The sequence below is a fragment of the Monodelphis domestica genome, chromosome 3, assembly GCF_027887165.1.
Source record: "Monodelphis domestica isolate mMonDom1 chromosome 3, mMonDom1.pri, whole genome shotgun sequence".
Lineage (NCBI taxonomy): Eukaryota > Metazoa > Chordata > Mammalia > Didelphimorphia > Didelphidae > Monodelphis > Monodelphis domestica.
Window position 1 is genome coordinate 177770273 of NC_077229.1, and position 19684 is coordinate 177789956.

General features: G+C 34.6%; 1 protein-coding gene across 6 annotated transcripts in view; it reads right to left on the bottom strand.

Moving 5' to 3' along the window:
* Positions 1 to 18894, bottom strand: part of INTS8 (integrator complex subunit 8) — a 54690-nt gene extending 35796 nt beyond the window's left edge. Inside the window, exons 1-10 of one of the 6 annotated variants that reach the window (XM_016431823.2) lie at positions 18512 to 18894; positions 16136 to 16310; positions 14952 to 15092; positions 14466 to 14537; positions 12076 to 12127; positions 10897 to 11079; positions 6620 to 6727; positions 5771 to 5923; positions 2928 to 3028; positions 381 to 543 (exon numbers count right to left, since the gene is read on the bottom strand). In XM_016431823.2, the coding sequence (XP_016287309.1) occupies positions 381 to 543; positions 2928 to 3028; positions 5771 to 5923; positions 6620 to 6727; positions 10897 to 11079; positions 12076 to 12127; positions 14466 to 14537; positions 14952 to 15092; positions 16136 to 16310; positions 18512 to 18641 (1278 nt within the window). In that variant the 5' untranslated portion in view covers positions 18642 to 18894. The remainder of the gene's footprint in view (positions 1 to 380; positions 544 to 2927; positions 3029 to 5770; positions 5924 to 6619; positions 6728 to 10896; positions 11080 to 12075; positions 12128 to 14465; positions 14538 to 14951; positions 15093 to 16135; positions 16311 to 18511) is intronic. The other 5 variants (XM_001368819.4, XM_056823304.1, XM_056823305.1 and 2 more) reach the window with 5 other exon arrangements.
* Between the last annotated feature and the right edge of the window lie 790 nt (positions 18895 to 19684).

Here is a 19684-nt window from a genome sequence, read left to right on the forward strand (position 1 = left end):
ACATTTTATTGCACATCTCTTTAGATATCAAGATAATAAAATAATATGCATGTACAAATTTTAAATTTCTTTCAAAAGCATTCACCATCATCATTAAGATATTAGCTGCTATATACTTCAGTTTCTTGTGAAAATCAAAAAGAAATTATACATGATTCATGTAATACATATGCTTCTATGTATTTCTATCTGCAGAAAATATGATCTAAACACTATATGATAAACAAACAATTCATAGTAAATGTACAATACATATGAACAAAAATAAGAAAATTTACTACCAAACTTTTTAAAGCTCAATGTGTTTTATTCTAGAAATGAAAAATATACACTTGTCAAAAGAAGTTTAAAAGTACAAGTTAGTAAAAAAAAATTCTTACCTCAAGAAGGAAGTCAATTTTCTCTTTGTTAGGTCTAAGAAATAGCTGGTTAAACTGAACACTAATTGTTCTACCCTCAAGGATATCCCGTACTGTGTTACAGGCAGAAACTTTAAAACAGATTTCATCTAGAGCTTCATTTCTGCAAAACACAAAACAACAACTGTTTTTTTTTTAAACCCTTACCTTCTGTCTTGGAATCAATACTGTCTATTGGTTCTAAGGAAGAAGAGCGGTAAAGGCTAGACAATGAGGGTTATGTGACTTGCCCCAGGGTCACAAAGCTAGGAAGTGTCTGAGGTCATATTTGAACTTAGGATCTCCTGACTCTAGGTCTGGCTCTCAATCCACTGAGCTATCCAGCTGCACCCAACTCTCTTAAACTAAATAACTATGAATAGAAAAGATTGTTAAAAATTAAAAATTATTATTTATTCTTAAAACAGCTGTTGTGGGGTTGTTTAGGGAAATCCTTAGCCTAATCTAAAAAGGGTAGAACCAAGCCTGGGAGCCCAAGGGCCAAACTATATCACAAGTTAGTTCCCTCTGCGCCAAGAAGGCTGGGGGCAATAGGAGAAGACAGCTAGATGGCTGAATGGATAGAGAGTCAGGCCTAGAGACAGGAGGCCCTGGATTCAAATCTGGCCTCAGATGCTTTCTAGCTATGTGATCCTGGGCAATTCACTTAACCCCCATTGCCTAGTCCTTACCACTCTTCTGCCTTGGAACCAATAGTTGGTATCAATTCTAAGACAGAAGATAAAAGAGTTTAAAAAAAAAAGAAAGAAAAAGTCTGGGTAATGGACTCCCATAACAAATAGAGGGATTGAGATTCCATCTCTAATTGTCAATATCCCAAATACTCTGAGAATTACAGAAGAAAATTCCAGGTAATCAAAATTGATAAAGAAGTACTTATTAAGTGCTAAGCCCTATGCTAAATACCAGAGATATCAACAAAAAAGCGAAATAATCTGTGCTCTCAAGGAGTTCACATTCTAATGGGGAAAACAACACATATGAAAGGTTTTAGAGGCAAATCAGATAAGAAAGTCCCACAGTCCTTAGGATGCAGTCACAAGATACATCTTCTTTAATGTCTTAACTATATTAACACAAAGTGCCAAGAACTTTCTGTTCCAGATTTTCAGTAGCTGTGGCTATAGCCTATTGCAGGAGCAAGGCTTGCTTCCCAGGCTGATGGCTGAGTTGTCTCTATCAGGGTCTGAGAGCAGGTAGGTGGTAGTTGTTTGACTTGGCTGGCACTTGGCTGCCTCCTCTCTTTCCCTCAGGGTGCTGAACTACTTTGAATAGATGGCTTGCCTGCCTGGACCCTGGATCTGGCTCTGAAGATTGGGCTGGAAGCAAAAGTGGTGGCCTGAAGGGAGCTTCCACTCCTAGAACTGCTGTGCCTCTATGTTAGTGACAGCTGGTCAGCAGTTAATATTGGTAGTGCTGGGGAAGACAGGGCCCTTCTTTACAATAATTCACAATGAATTACCTTCTTTACAATAATTCACAATGAATTATGAAAATCACAAACCAAAAAGGGGGACAGATCTCCAAACCTATGCTACTACAGTAGCTATGTTGGATCTCTGACCAAATCCTGATCTACTAAACCAAACAAGCTATTAGTAATCATCAACATAAGTTCCCTTGCTGGTACTGGTGCTAATGCTGGCTTCAACAATCTGATGCCACAGAAGACAATAAGAAAATAAGAATGACAAGACAAGAATGAATGTGAGCAGCTTCAGAAGAGTTCCCATTGCTCTTACTATTTACTGTGCTTTCCCTGCAATTGGTTGCAGTCCTCCTGCCTCAAATAACTGGCCACTGTAACTCAAGAGGGAGTTTGAGGCAGAAAGAGTATTCTGAAGGCCAGACAAGTGGAACCACCAGAAGCAGGGAAACTAGTCAAGAGCCTAGAGAAGTGAAGGAAAGAGGCAGTAAGGGCCTAAATTCTTGATTGTGGCAATTAGAGCCAAAAAAGAGATACAGGCAAAATACCCTGAAAGAGGAGCTGATGAGTCTTAGCATTTAAGTTCTCATGAAAACCTCACACAAACACTACTTTTCCATTAGCAGCATAGCAGACAAACCTTATCTTATGTGACATAAGGGATATGTCAGAAATATGTCCTATTTGTAGCAGATGCAAAAAGTCAGACATAATCTAACCTTGGTCCATCTCAGAGCAAGCCTGTCATAAGAAGTCTCACAAGTAACAGGAAATTATTTTCACGTTGTACTACAGATACAATATCCCATTTGATCCCAATATCAGCTCTGTGAGGCAGATACTAAAAGTATTGTTGCCGTTTTACAGATTAGAAAATTGAAGCTTAAAAAGATGACATTCTTGTTCAACATATAGAAGTGGGATTTGAATCTCTGGTATTTCCCAAATCTAAATATATATCAATGATACTCAATATTCTGTATGATAAGATGAAATTTGAGGGTTTCCTCCCCCTATAGCTGAAAACACACTCCTGCTTTTATCTAAAATGCAAATTTAATCCATCAAAGTTAAAAACTTACCCTTGTTGAGCTTTCTGGTAAAGTTCTCTTAGCACTGACTGCCTGAATTGAACAGGTAAACTCAGTGTTAGATTATCTTCAAGGAATATATTTATCACCTCCTAGAACAGATTCATAGCACTGTATTAATTTCAAAATTCAAAAAATAATTTTCTTGAAAAAATTTTAAAAGATAGATTCTGTTACATAAAAAAGAAGTAGAACTAAAAGAAGATGCCAAACTGGTAATACTTCTCTACTTTTTTTGTTAAAACCCTAACCTTCTGTTGGCAGTAGAGAATCAAGGACTAGAATTTGGGGATTAAATGACTTGCCCAGGGTCATACAGCTAGGAAGTGTGAAGTCAAATTTGAACCCAGGTTATCCCATACCCCCATCAACTCCAATTCTGAATCTTAACCACAGTGCTATCTAGCTGACCCTTCTCTACTCTTGAGATTTAAAATTGGTACCCTCCGCCTACCCCATCCCTTACTAATGATCAATTCCCAAAATCCTGAAAAAAATAAAATTAAAAAAAGGCTATAAAGTTAATGCAATGGAAGTGATTTAGGGGAGATCACCTGAGATTCTTTCCATTATCAAATTAAGAAAAGAGAACAACTTTGTTCAATAAATACAACAAATAATTTTAAACATACTTCAATTCTGTATTACAACCAATCAAAGAAGATTTGATAGAGGGAAAAGAAAAACAAAAGAAAACACATCAGAGGCAGAATAATACACATTAAAGAGACAGATACACAAACTTTCACGAAGTTAAATTTACTTATAACTTCAAATAATTCTATTTAAAAAATTTAAAGCTTATTGTGTTGTGGCAACTATAGGCACATATGAGAATACTGCCTTTTGAAAGTTTCCTCATGGAAACTTTGAAAGTTTCTTTGAAAGTTAGAAAGGAGTTTATTAGGATTTTCTAGTCCAAGTCATCCATATATTTTGTAGATAAGGTTTGATTAAGAGACCTACTGAAGTTCACACAATCAGGATTACAACCCAGGTCTTCATACTGACCAATTCAATTTTAAAACATTAAACACCTAGAATACAAGATAACTTAAAGCAGAAAAATAACATTAAAAACCTGAGATCAGGAAAGGTTTCCAGTAAGATAGAATATAAGAACCCTAAAGGAATTTAGAGATGGTGGTAAAAAAGGTATCAGATTAGATATCCAGTTGCAAAAGGCAAGGAAATAGGAGATGGAACACTGGGTTTGTTGGAACATCAAATCATCAATTTGATGAGGAAAAAAAAGCATAGCTCCACTGCCACATGTGGCCTTTCCTAACTTCCCTAAATTTCCCACTTATTAGTACTCTTGCCTTCCTGAAATTACCTTGTACATAATTTGTATACATGATTACCTATCTGTATAAATGTTATATTCCCTCAGAAAAACAATAAATTCTTTAAAGACAAATAATATTTCATTTTTGTCTCGGTGTACTAATAATAATAAATCTTTTTAATTCAACATAGGGTATATGAAAAAGTAATATGAAATAAGCTTGAAAAGCTAGTTGCAGCAAAATTATTAAAGACTTCAAAGTGGCAAGTTGAAGAGTTTGAATCTGACCCAAAATTTAAAAGAGAATTAAAAGTCTCATTTATTCCAAAAGCTGGGGTCTTTGAGTTTACCAAACACTAGATTGCTAAGGTCATTTACCCCTGTATATTGTTAATCTAATCTGTTCCACTGATCTCGACTGTATTCCATAACCAGTACCAGACTGTTTTGAAGACTACTGCTTTATAGTACAATTTGAAATCTGATACTACTAGGCCTCCTTCCTTCACATTTTTTTCATCAATTCCCTAGATATTCTTGACCTCTTGTTCTTCCAGAAGAATTTTGTTATTTTTTCCTAGTTCTAGAAAATAATTTGGTAGTTTGATTTGTATGGCATTGAGTAAATAATACATTTAGGTAGAACTGCTATTTTTATCATATTAGCTTGATCTACCAAGCAATTAATATTTTCCCAATTATTTAGATCTGACTTTATTTGTGTGAAAAATGTTTTGTAATTGTGTTAATGTAACTGCTGTGTTTGCTTTGGTAAATATATCCCTAGGTATTTTATTTAGAGTGATTTTTAATGGAATTTCTCTAACTCTTGCTGCTGGATTTTGTTGGTAATATACAGAAATGCTGATGATTTATGTGAATTTATTTTGTATCCTGCAAACTTTACTGAAGTCTTAATTATTTCAACTAGTTTTTTAGTTCATTCTCGAAGTATATCATCATATCATCTGTGAAGAATGAGTTTAGTTTCTTCATTGTCTACTTTAATTCCTTCAATTTCTTTTTCTTCCCTTATTGCTAAAGCTAGCATTTCTAGTACAATATTAAATTAGGAAGGCTTCTAACTTATCCCTATTGTAGCTGAAGGTTTTAGGTATATACCACTTATTATTTTAAGAAATGCCCATTTATTCTTATGCTTTCTAATGTTTTTAATAGGAATGGGTGTTGTATTTTTTTAAAGGCTTTTTCTGTATGTTTTGAGATAATCGTGTGATTTCTGTTAGTTTGGTTACTGATAGTCAAGTATGCTGATAGTTTTCCTAATATTAAACTGGTTCTACATTCATGGTGTAAATTCCACCTGGTCACAGAGAATGATCCTTGTGATATACTGCTGTATTCTCCTTGCTAGTATCTTATATTTGTACCATGAGGATAACTCTCTACTTTTTCAGTTATGAAGGCTAGATGTTACTATCTTAAAGTGTAGGTTATAAAAATAATCTTTTAACAAAGAGGAGTTTCAAGAAGTAGTGATGTCAACCTCCCTCCTCAAATCTAAGGTAATCCTTCTGTATCTTACCTGATAGTTGCCTGATCTCATACAAATATGGATCTGACTATATGGAGTTGACTGCTGAGATGTGTTATCAGATGGTGCAAGAACATCACAAGCCTGACAATAGCCAGCTAACCGCTTTTCATCTATGGAGCAATGAAGAGATAATGAGCCTATCTGTAAAATAAGAAAGTATTTTCAGTTAGTCATCAATATATCATCCTAAACAAAAAAACAAATCCTAGACCTTGAATTTCAACAGAACAATTGGCAATAATGAAAAAAATACTTTTCATAGGAAATATAAGTAACAAAAACTACTCTTGGGGATTTGAATTTTCATTTTGAGCATGTAAGTTGTACCCCCCTCTCCCCAAGAAGGACCGACAATTTAGTTAACACCAAATTAGTATTGGAAAGGTTAAATCAACAAATTAGAATATTAAAAACCAAAGCTTGGGGAAATAACTAGCCAGAGATTTAAAAACAAAACAAAAAAGGCCACAGAAAACTTTTTGGGGAACTGCTTTAAGTAGGAAATCAAAGAAATGAATACCAAATTTTATTATAAAGAGAACAATACATTTTGAAAAACTTATCTTTTCATTCCTCCTATATATTATATAATATATATGTAATATTTATTATATTATATATATTATATATATTATATAATATATATAGGAGGAATGAAAAGATAAGTTGTTATTTACAGATAGAATAAACCCCAAGAGTCACGCAAGACACAAGATTCAAAATTCTGGTTGCCTAGTTTTTATAAAATGATTTTTCAAGACTACAGATTATGAAGAATACCATACTGGCTTATCTTCTACAACCACCCGCCCTTTCAAATCTGGCCAGCATGATTACCTGTGAAAGCAATTCTTTGGTCCTGAAAAATTTTTCTCTGGCATTTTCATAGACAGCAGAATTTGTAGAACCTTGTTGGAAGTAAACTGCACCCAAATCATAACACACCTGAGACAGGGAATATGTTTAGTAATACTCATTTTTCAAGCACAATCAGTAAAATGTATTTATTATTTCTTTAAATTACACACACAAATAAGGAGCATGACAAATTAATTTCCACAATCAATTAGTAATAAGAACAAAATACTTCAAAGTTCATTAGTGTGGGTACTCCTATCTATTTGCATCATAAGAACTGCCTGAGGTTCAGAGAGGTTATGTGATTTATCTCTTTCTGATCCCATGACACTTCTCTCCAGGTTCTCCTCCTACCTTTTTTTTTTTTAAACCCTTACCTTCAGTCTTGGGAGACAATACTGTGTATTGGCTCCAAAGCAGAAGAGTGGTAAGGGCTATTGTGAATCTTAAAATTTCTCAGACTTGTGAATCTTAAAAATCCTCAGATTCTACATTAGAACATTTAGTTAGGTCCATTCCCCATTTTAAAGCAATGAAGGGACTTTTGTCAGGAATGTGGGAACTCTAACATTACTCCACCCATACTTAGGCATACTTTAGGGGAAGATAAAGTTGTAAACTCCTGATTGAACAATGAAAAGTCCCCAACCCATACTTAAAGTGAAGCAAGAACCCTTAAGCTAGGTCTATTTTTAGATCTAATACAAAAGGATGCTAAGTACCTATGAAGATCAAATTAATCAGGCAACTTGCAAAGGACAAGATTAGTCTACTCAGGTGTGAATTACTCAAAAGTTTTAGTCTACTGAGATGTGAATTAAGAATGGTCATTCCTTTGGAAAATGTATACTGTGATTGGTAGAAATATTAGGGAAGATGACATAGGAGAAAATTTTCTTTAAAAGGAAGGGGTTTAGCGTTCTCTCTCTCTCTCTCTCTCTCTCTCTCTCTCTCAACACTAGAATCTTGCTTGGGAAAAATCTTGTGGTGAGTGATTAAAGACTGACTTAGTTTTCTCTCTTAAAAAGAAAGGGCCTATTTCCACTTAATCTGTCTCTTTCTCTTTTCCATAATTCTTTAATTTATATTAATTAAAACCTCCATAAAACCCAGATGACTTGGGTATTTCATATTTGGGAATTTTCCCCATGGCAACCACTTTATTTTTGATATAAAATCAAGACACTAAAAATTATCTTTACAGTTTTGAAAATTCAAAGTCTTGAAACCATATTTTCACAGTCACAGTTTAAGGCAACCACTCTTTTGTATGTAATACTATGCAATGGGAGTCAAGTGACTTGCCCAGGGTCATATAGCTAGGAAATGTCTGAGGTCACATTTGAACCCAGGACCTCCCATCTCTGGACCTGGCTCTCAATCCACTGAGCCACCCAGCTGCCCCTTTCCTCATACTTTCTTTTTTAGATCTTCTTCCAGATCTCAGACCTCTAAATATGGGTATCCTTTAGGGTTCATGTCCTGGGTCATCTTCTTTTCTCCCTCAATACTACTTTACTAAAGGATCTCATCATCCCATATCTATACTGATGATTCACAATCTACCTATCTTGCCCAAAACTCTCTGCAGACCTCTCATCTCACATCTCCAACTATCTTTTGGACATCTCTAACTGGCTTCTCAGTAGATCTTAAATTCAACAAGTCCAAAACTTAATTCATCTGTTTCTGAGAGAACAAGATTTTTGTCAGAACCAAATTTTAGAGAGCAAGAATGATATAAATCCAACAGATGAAATCTGAAAGATGATCTGTCAGCAGATATCCTCATCTCCTACCTTACTAGGAAGACTGAAGTCAAAAGGTAAGAATTATCTCATTTGTCACTTTCTTGCTTTAAAATAAGTTGTAACAATCACTGTAACAATTTTCCTTCTCTCTTATTTAAGAAAAAAGATGCCACTCTTCCTCTCCAAAACTAATCCCTAAAACTACAGTTCCAAACTGCTCTCTGATAACTATGAATACCTTCAATATATCTGCCTACAATCAAGTGTTACTTTAAGCTTTTCTCACCCCCAGCACCAACTACAGTGCCCTGTATAAAGAAGTGACAAAATATCTATATGACTGTACAACAGTAAATAAAGCAAGACAACATAGAGTGGGTCTACGTGGTTGAGAGACAGTAGAGAATAGTGAGTGTGTATGTTGCAATTAGAACAATATTATAACTGAAGATGCCACTTATTTCTACAGTACTTGATAACTTTCTTTTTTAGGGGAAAAAAAGATCACTTATTTATTTATACTAAGCATCTACTCTATACCAGGAGTGATGCTAGGTGCCAGGACAATAAAAATTAAATATTCTTGCTCTTAAAGAGCTTTATATTCTATCAGGGTAAATATCATGTACAGATGTAGGAACATATAAAATAAATACAAAGTCTTTTGTCAAGGGAGATCTATAAGCAGGAGGGATCAAGAAAGGTCTTATAAAATCTGGCTACCACTTAAGAGCCAGGGTCAGACTCTCTCTCATTACAGAACTATTTGAATTGGGAGCCTGCTTCAGTAGCTGATGGATGTTACTGGGCCAGGTTTTCTGCCTGAGTGGAAACCACTGACTTAAAGCTCCAGCCCACAAAAGAAAGAATGCCCAAATTATTATGAATTGTGTTAGGAGTTTTCAAAATAACAAGATTCCATCAGTTTATAAAAACTATTAACTTCCAACATTAACAAATCTTTGTACAACAGAACAACTTAAAAGTTTACACTATATCCAGATGTTTCTCATGCAGTATTCTTGTTTGTTCCATAAGTAAGAGGAGCTAGAATTAGCTACTGGAATGTGTAGAACTGCAATGCAGAAGAAAGAATTCTAGACTTGAAGTCAAAAAAGCCCCAAGTTTAAACCCCAGCTCCAACACTTAGCCACAAAGGCCTCCAATAACTTAGTTCTCTGTCCCTTCAAACTTTTCTCTCTTCTTATTTGAATAGGGAACCTTCTATTGTGGATGACGCTGGACAAGTCACCCAGCACCTCAGAATATGTTTCCCCTATAGGTAAAGCACAAAGAAAAGTGTTTATGCCATTTATCTCAAAGAGTTGTTGTGACTCAAGTGTTTTTTAAAGCATAAGAGCAGTACATGCATACATATGAGCATCATAGGTATCTATAGCGCTTTAAAATATTCGATAGACACTTCAAATAGATACTAGATTCTCTTCCCACAACACTGATCTCATACTACTAAAAATCGAGAGATCAGATATACTTTAATTCCCCGACAGACTTTTTTCCATCAAGGACTGAACAAAATAATGTTAAGATTTCTATTTTCTGAAGCACTATAATCACCTTGACCCAAAAATCGTCCCTAGTATCTTTCTGGCTGTCCAGTTCTAGCTCCATCTTCCCCTACACCTCAGTAGTTGTAAACAGAATTCTTCCCTATTAGATTATGAGCTCTTTAAAGTGATTGTCTTTTGCTTCTTTTTATATCTCCAGCACTAAGCACAGTGCCTGACACATAGAAAGCATTTAATAGATGTTTACTGACAAAAAAAAGGAAAGAAATCAATTGCATATAATAATAGGGATGCCAGAAATAGTCACATTTAGCAGTCCTTCAAAGGCAATAAGCCAAAGAAATATTTAATGAATTCTCAGCTTCAAAATTAGCAAATTTCTACCCTCAAGAAATTTACAAGTTAGACCGCAAATTAAGACACAAATATCAAACTTAACAATAACAAGCACAAAAATGATAACTCATGACTTTTAAGGTTATAGAGACCTGGGGTTAGAGGAAGATAGCTTTAGACTCCTTAAAAAGTTCATCAAATCAACTAATTTTAAAATATTATTTATCTATTGTTTGCTATTAAGACAGGAAAAGATATGTAATAAAGAACAAACTTGGGAAAAAAATCAACCTGGTGAAAAGGTTAAATTATCATTAAAGGGGGCAGCTGGGTAGCTCAGTGGATTTAAAGTAAGGCCAAGAGATGGGAGGCCCTGGGTTCAAATTTGGCCTCAGACACTTCCTAGCTGTGATTCTAAGACGGAAAGTAAGGGTTTAAAAAAAATTATCATTAAAATTTAAGAAAAAAATTCTTTAAATATTAAAACAGAAAATATATTCCTGTTCAAGCAAAAACTCAAGTCAAGCAAAGAATGGGGGGGGAGGGAAGAGGGGGTCTAATTATGAGTACAAAACTTACTTTATTTCTATATTTGTAAATAGTTTTAAGTAAAGCAACTATGACTGCTTGAAATAAGTACCTGGCACTGCATTTCTTCAGTTTTTATTATTAATCCAGCTGTTAAACTCTCAGTTTCTCCATTGACCATACCCGGTTCCATAGCCAATAAATCCAGTGTTCTCATTGTATGGACATAAAGATCCTTGTTTAATTTCAATGCTGCTTCTAATACCAGAATAGAATCAGCAGCTTGTTCTTTTAGCTACAAAAGTTCAAATATATTAAGTTAAAATTAAAATGAGGTAGTAATTAGTAATCAAACATTTACTAAATATCTAAATGTTTAAGAGAAACATCTGCATCAGATCTGTGACACAAAGGAGGACAAAAGGATGAATAAAATATGTTCCCTATTTTCAAAGAGTTTATTTTACTATCTGATTTGGAACAGTAAGACACAAATATAATATGAAGCAGAATGCAAAGAGAGAAAAAGAATTACGAGATTTGAAAAGAGAAGAGGATCTCTTTTGGTAAGGGATAAGGTAAAAAGAACCAGTAAAATGATACAACAAAAAATAGAGGTCAAATTTAACATGGATCTCAAAGAATGAACAGGATTGTAATTGGCAATCTTGTGTGGTTTTGAGAAGGGGAGAAGAGGAAAGGCTATCAAGGAATAGAAAACAGTGTAAGCAAAAACAAAACTGGGGAAGTGAGAAATTATAAAGCAGATTAAAATTTTTTTCTTAATGATAATTCTGAAAAGTTTAATACTGATGTCAGAATAACTTTTATAAATGTTTTCAATAAGATTTGCATTCTTCAGTATAAGCAATAAGTATTTAATTTAAAATGAGAACTTTTGCTTCCACATCTTATTTCTACACAATACTACCAAATCTTTATTTTTTTAAATTATTTTTCAATACTCCAAGATTTTTAAGTATTTTAAGACTCTTTCAAATTATGGGCAATAGAAAAGTATCAGAAGCAAATAATGAATAATAGTAAAAACTAATGTGTTTCAATGAAGAGTGCTGGATTTTGGTTGGATTTGAGGATCAGTAAGGTCCCTCTCAAGTTCTAAATGTATGATTCTAATAAAAACCTATAATCACCATCTGAGAGGGAAGAACTAAATCTCATTGAATCTTTCAACTATCCTCTATCTAATATCATATTATATTTAGTAGATTGTTTTTAACATGCTTAAATATGCTTCAAAGTTATTAAGGTTACTGACATTAACACTCACCACTTTCAAAATGTTTTCTGTTAACTCTTTCTCTTGCTGTATTTGATTCATACTAAAAAAGTTAAATGAAATGGAAATATTTGAAATGGGAATCAATTTTATTTACACTATAAAGGCATCAATAACTATATTCAAGTTAGGCCACTTAGGAGCATAAAATTCAATTTACAAATGTCAAAATGTCCATCTTACAAGCTTTCCCCCTTAGTGCACAGAGAATTCCTTATGTAAATGAAATCATAGATATAGCCCCAATCCCTATAGAATATTGGATATAGCTGTTAGCATAATAATGTTTTATATATTTGTTTTACAAAAATTAACCCAATCTGAAAAGAAGCAGTTTAAATCCAAAACCTAATCTTTTAAAGTATTAGAGCACAATAGTTTGGGAGATTCTGATTTGTTATTTCATTGGTATAAGAAACTCCTTGTGATAAAATGCCCTTTACCAATGTAAATCTTCAATATCTCGTTTTAAAGAGCTGCCTGGAAACTGGGAACTTCTGGGAAAGGTAAGTGGCTTGTTCAGGGTCACATTGCCATTATGTTTCAGAGGTGGCACTTGAATCCAATCTTCCCAACTCAGATTGGCTTTGTATTCCCTCCACTCTATAATGTCCCCAAGATGCATCAAAGTCCATGTGTTAGTAAAAAATACCACTTATAAAATGTCTTTGGTGCAAAGCAATCATAGCTTTGTATAGTACAGTTAACACTTCAGATATATGAAGAACATGAATCTGTCTTTCTCAAACCTTCAATAAACTTGAAAATAATTCTACATAGGCACCACTGTATTCTAACATAACTGATGTTCATAAATCTGATCTTAAGCCATTAAAAGAGATATTTGATAAGTCCCAGAAGTATCTGGAAAAAAAAACTTCAAAAAATGTTAAAAAAAAAATAGAACATTTTGGTGATTGCCGGGGATTCCACATTTTCCAAAAACTTCATTTCTCAGATTTTATCTCCTAAGGCTTCCAGGAGACATCCTTATATAATTTTTATGTTTTTAATATTTTAATATTTTAAAATTGAAATGCCTCCTTCTGATAGTCTTCATCTATCCATTATGAGTTACTAAAAACTGATTAATTTCTAATCATGATTAAGAAGGAAATAACCATTTATTAAGCACTAAGTATGGAATCAGGAAGAACAGAGTTCAAATTTGGCATCAGATAATATAATTGTGTCAGTCTATGCAAATCACTTAATCTCTATCTGCATCAGTTTCCTTATCTGTAAAATGAGGATATTAATAGCATTTACCTTATTAGATTGTTGTGAGAACCAATAAGTTAATATTTTTTTTAATGTTTAGCACAGTGTTTGGCACTTGGTATTATATAAATGTTAGCTATTTATAGCTATTAAAAGTCAACTAAGTATCTGAGACAACATATGAACTCAAGTCTTCCTGATTCCATACTCTGTGCTTAATAAATGGTTATTAGTAGTATAACACAGAATTATAGAGTTCAGGAAACTTCTAGCAAAATACACAAAAAATGGCAAAGCCATTAAAATCTAAAAGAGTCATTATATAAAATTAATTCTCCATTACCTTTATTTACCCTCCTTCCAAATTCTCATTAACACAATATCCAAAAAGTCTCTATTAACACTAATTTTGACTATCTTTACAAATAGTAAAAAACTAGGATAGCAATAAAAAACACCTAAACCAAAACATTTTCCTTCCTAGCACAAAACAAGGAAGGCAAAGGCAGGTAAGATCAAATTACACACACACATGTATATTTGTTTAGCTTTAATATGCCTTTCCTAAAAAAAAAAAAAAGTAACATTATAGCCCTACTTATAGAAAACTTAAAACACCATTCTGAACTATTAAGGTTACAACACTTATTTCACACACATGTACACGTATGTTCATGTATGTGTGTGGAATTAAAAAAATTCGGCTCTATAATTTTCCTATTTTTTTTCAAAATATTCTAGGAAGAAATACTTAATCTATACTATTTTAAGATAGTTAATGTATTCTGGATCATTTAAGAATTAGAGAAACAATTTAGACTGAAGACAGAGTTAGAGAGACAAGGTGGGCTTAAGTATCAACACTACTAGTCATTAAGAGAACCATCTCAAGCATACCATTAGCCTCTATGATTACTTCCTTATCTGCAAAATGAGGATCATACTTACAACTATTAACTTCATAGGGTTTTTGTGAGGATCAAATGAGATAAAAATATATAAGACAATGAGAGACATTAAATTTTCCTTTGCATGACACCAGAAATTTCTAAAGAATTAAAATTCTATTAAGAAATTTTAAAAATATCTGTCAAGAAATCAATGACACAAATAGAACTCAACAATGGTTTCAATATGTCAAAGTACCCTGACCAACTTACACACTCAGTTGGGGGGGTCCAGGTTTCACCTGTCTGATGGGGAAGCTACTTTGAACAATTGTTCTAATTGCCCTGAAATATACAAAAGTTAAAAATAATTGTAAATGTAACAATTCAATATTTTCCCCAAAAGTTTAACATAAGTTTCTAAAACTATAAAATGACCGAGGTTCCAAATAATGAATAATAAAGATGGCCAAAATAATTCACAAGCTGATCTTTTCGGAGAGCTAAAAACTAAAATCTAGCAATCATAGAATGATGCTGGCAAGTCAAATTTCATATGGTACTCAAGTATGATACTGGTATAACTACTACATCTTAAAGAATACCCTCATAGACCTCCACATCCTTTGGAAATCTGCCACATAAAAAGGTAGCTTCTTTTCAAAGTAGTTTTAGAACTCAAAAGTGATAATATTAAAAGACACAGTGGAATTTGGTACATGAAATGATGCCTAACAAAATACCATATTTTGGACTTACCATCTATTGTAGAGTAGTATAGCCATGGTAGTAGTTGGAGGTAAAGTAGATAGATCCATATCTACATGTTTTGTCCCTGGAGGAACTTTACTGATACACAGCAGTTCATTTAGTAGCATATTCAGAACTGGAACAGACAAGCTAAAAGAAAGCAAGCATATTCTCTATTTTGGGGGATTTTATACTCTTACTAAATAATCCTTCAAGTGTAAAACCTCATAGCATGAAGACAACTTGAGGTTTTCAAAAGTTGTGCCAGCAAAGATCTTAACAAGAAGGAAAACTTTTGAATATAGTCCTGGAAAGGAACCACACTGACTTCTGTCTAAGGATCAATCTAAGTTTGAATATGAAAAATTGGCCCTAGATGAAGTTTCCTTCCACAGATCTAAGAAGATCTAAGGCACTGAGGAACTGTGTGTGATGATCTATGTCAATCAAAGGACTTGTACCAAAATCAACACACATCCCTTGACTTATCAAATTTTAGATGCATGAAGAACAACAAAATACATTTCAATGTATGCAATTCAAATCACAGGACTCCCAAGTACAATTCTAAACCAAAGTCTAACTTAGCAAATTGAACAAATATGTATAAAATTGTTTCTCTATTGTGATATTATTTTAGTCATTAATTATTAGTAAATACTATTAATGGTTAATTATTAATAAATAAAACTATTTTATTTTTGCTGCCTAAAAAAGAATTCATATTTCCAAACAAATAAAAACTGGTTCCAGTACTTCAAAAGATGCAATATTAATTTTGGAAAAAATTTTTCCATTAACAAAACTGTCACTAATTGAAAAATAATCCATTATCATCCATTTCTTCTAACTCAATAATCACTCATATTTTACTACAGATAAAATTCCTTCTATTTTAAAACCTATTTTAGCTGATATAAATGTTCTATAGCTATAAAACTTGCCAGTATATTATCTACTATATCATTTTATCAAGTTTATGATATTCATTATATTCTTTCTCTTTATGTTATATTTTAAAAATCTTTTATATATCTTACATCTAGATGAATTCTTATATTCACTGAGGCATTTTCAAATATAATAGAAATCAAGATACATTTTCACTTTTAAGTGCCAGACACAAGAAAAATGGAAAAAAAGGGAATACCATAAAGTAGCACTTTAGATAAATTCAGTGTGAAGTTTCATACCTTTTCTCTAGTGTGTCTAAATCCCATTTCAAATGCGCAGCAACTTTAAGAGCAAGAAGTTTTAAAATTCTATTTCTCTTGTTATCAGCTGGAGGTTGAACCTGGTTCTGTTCATTAATTGAAGGTTTAGAAGCCTGCTCCAAAAATTGAACTATTAGCTGAACTGGTGCAGGATCTAGGTTAATAGAAAAGCAGACAGTTTTAACTTTTGATATGGAAATCATTAATTTTTTTCCCCTCACCTCACAAGATAACCAATCAACTGTGCTTATACAGGATATGGCATAACCTACTTACAAATAAACTCTGTGCTATGAGATAGAGTGGGGAGAAATGACAAGTATATTTCAAGGGATATAAAGTGAAGAAAAAGACATTCTGTAGTCCTAAGCAGCCATTCAGAAAAATACAACACTTACTATGTGCCAGACACTATACTAAATACCTTAAAAATATTATTTCATTTGATCCTCACAATAACCCTCCAAGGTAGGTGCTATTATCCTCATTTCAGTTGGGGAAACTGAGGCATGATATGCCCTAAGTGGGCATATCATAAGTAAGACAATGAATTGGCTTGGAAGCAAGAAGACCTGAATTCAAAAGCAGTCTCTGAAACTTATTAGCTGTATGACCCTAAGAAAGTCACTTAACCTTGTTTGCCTCAGTTTCCTTATCTGTAAAATGAGCCGGGGAAGAAAATGACAAACTACTCCAGTGTCTTTGCCAAATTTTAAAAAATTGGGTCAAGTGGCAGAAACCACTAAAAAATGACTGAACAATAATTACAAAGGAAACCAATTATACTGGGCCTCTTGGGAGTCTGTGGATCTCAGGTTAAGAATCCCTGACAGAGAGAGCAGTTTAAAAATCACACAGAATCATCTTTTTAAAAGATAACTCAGTGAGGGAGGAAGAGTTTAATAGAATGACTCAAGTCTGGAGACAGAAGGACCTGGATTCAATTCTGGTCTCAGATACTTTCTAGCTGGGTGATCTCAGGGAAATCACTTAATCCCAATTGCTTAGCCCTTAACGCTCTTCTGTCTTGGAACTGGTATGGATTCTAAGAAGGTAAGGGCTTTAAAAAGAGAAAAAAGGAATGGCAAATACGGCAGATAATATTAAGAACAAATGAAAGTGACAGTAAGAAAAAATACTGATGAATATGCCTACTCTTATGACTCCCCCAAAAGCTGGAAAGACCTACTTGAATTGATGCAGAGTGAAAAAGCAGAATGCTGCACACAGCTACCTACAACAATATCAAACGATAATCAAATGTGAGAGAATTAGGTGCTCTCAACAATACAAGGATCCACAATAATTCTGAAGGACTTATAACAAAGAATGCTATCCACCTCCAAAGAGAGATCTGTTGGATAGTAATGCTGATCAAAGTCTGCCATTTCTCACTTTAGTTTTATTTGTATTTTTATTTAGGGGTTTTGGTTTTATATGAGTATTCTCTTACAATGACCAATATGGAAGCATGTTTTGCACAATTATACATTTATAAATGTTCTCCCAAAACATGAATGTCTACTTTCTCATTAATATACAATTTTTATGAAATGTCTATAAATGTATCAAAAGTATCTTTGATGAATGAAAATGTTTATAAGAAAGTAACAAGGACACAAATTTGATTTTGACTTAATCTTCCTAACTTCTCCAGCTACCTAAAAATAGAATGGTTGAGCACTTAGGTGGGGGAGATGACAGTATTATATTAGGCAGAACTTTCAAGACAAGAAAAGGAGGCGTGAGAAGCATTAAATAATTTTAAATGAAGGAAAATGGATGTTCGTGGTCAGGGGGTACTTTCAAAGGTAGAAAAGATGAGTATAGAAGCGGGGTAATTTCAAAGAGAGAAAAGGAGGTATGTGCTGTTGGAGTTATTTCAAAGAAGAAATAGAGATGTGTTATGATGGAGTAATTTCGAGGGGAGAAAAAGTGTGTGTAATATCTTTTATTTTCTAAAGATTTTATGTATTTTCAGGCGGAGAAAATGAATATTGAGTAAGGAAAAATTTAAAGCAAGTATGCGTTTCGGGGTTGTTTCAAGAAAGAAAAGGGGTGGGGGGGGGTCATTTCATGGGAAGAAAATGAGACGTTAATGGTAAGGGGTTTATTTCAGAAGGGGGTATGACATAGGCAAGGATTAATTTCAAACGAGAGAAAAGGAGATTCCTCTAAAGTTGGTCTGCGGGTGTGTGGATGCCCCAGTGTTTGCGTGCGCACGTGCTCAGGGGCAGGGGGCGTTCCCCCCTCTCCGCCCCCCTACCCAACAAGGGCCAGGAAACTAGGCAGACGACGAGTCCCTCAGATAACCCCGGACCTCCTCCGCTGCTGCCCCAGGCGCTGGACTCTTACCCGGGCAGGGCTTCCGCAGATGCTTCTCCAGCAGCGACTCCTCCAAAAGAAATTCGAACCAGCACGTCTGTGGCGGGGTGCAGGGCCGACTGGAGGTAGCCGCCTCCCTGTCCGCCGCCTCGGCGCTCATCCTGCCGCCGCCGCCACCGCCACCGCCACCGGCCGGGCCGGGACTGCTTCCCGGATCCAACCTGAGGCTGTGATGCGTACCTGCAGCCAAGTGACACGGGATGGGGGCCACGGAACGGGCCACCCAAATGCCAGCCGTACCCTGAACGCAAGGTAACAAAATGGCGGCGTCAAGGAGCGAATGTAATTCCTCGCCCCCTCCGCCCGGGATCGGACCAATCGGCTTGCGAAGCTTGAGTGGGCGTGGTCACCTCTCAGATCCCGCCTCCCGAGGCGGTTTTTGAAAGAAGACTTAGGGGTCTGGGGCAGGTGCGTAGGAGATTGTCGGGCCAAGCCCTGAAAGAATCACGAAGATTAAAGGAAAACATCAAAGTATATACAGTTTATAGTTATTTCCTGGAGTCTGCAGCCGTAAATATTTACCCAAAGCTAGAAAAATCCTTTCTCTTAGGAAGAGCCTTTAAGAAACTTCTACAGATCAAATTTATATTTTTATAACGTAAATATCTAAACAATATATGTAAAATTAATGAAATATCAGTCTGTGGAAGAGTTTGCAGTTCTCCTGGATGCTGATATTTATTAGTAATTATCCAATATAGTGATATTCCAGGCTACATAATACATAAATTCGTGCTATCCCTTTTAAACATAAAGTGTTTTAGGTATGAACAGGGGCATGCTTAGCTAGCTCCAGTTAGGTGCCACTTAGGGCAGCTTAAATGGCACAAAGGATAGCACACCAGGTCTGGAGTCTGGAAGAACTGAATTTAAATTTGATATCAGACAGTTAAAAGCTGTGAGACCTTGGATGTGCCACCTAACCCCATTTACCTCAGTGTCTCATCTAAACCACCCCAGTATCTTTGCTAAGGAAACTCCAAATGGGATCACATTTGATCACAACTAAATATGCACTAAGCACTTTTACAAACATAATCTCATTTAATCTAAACAACAATCATGCGAGGTAGCTGCTATTATTACCCCCATTTTATAGTTGAAGAAACTGAGGCAAACAGAAATTAACTGTTTTACCCAAGA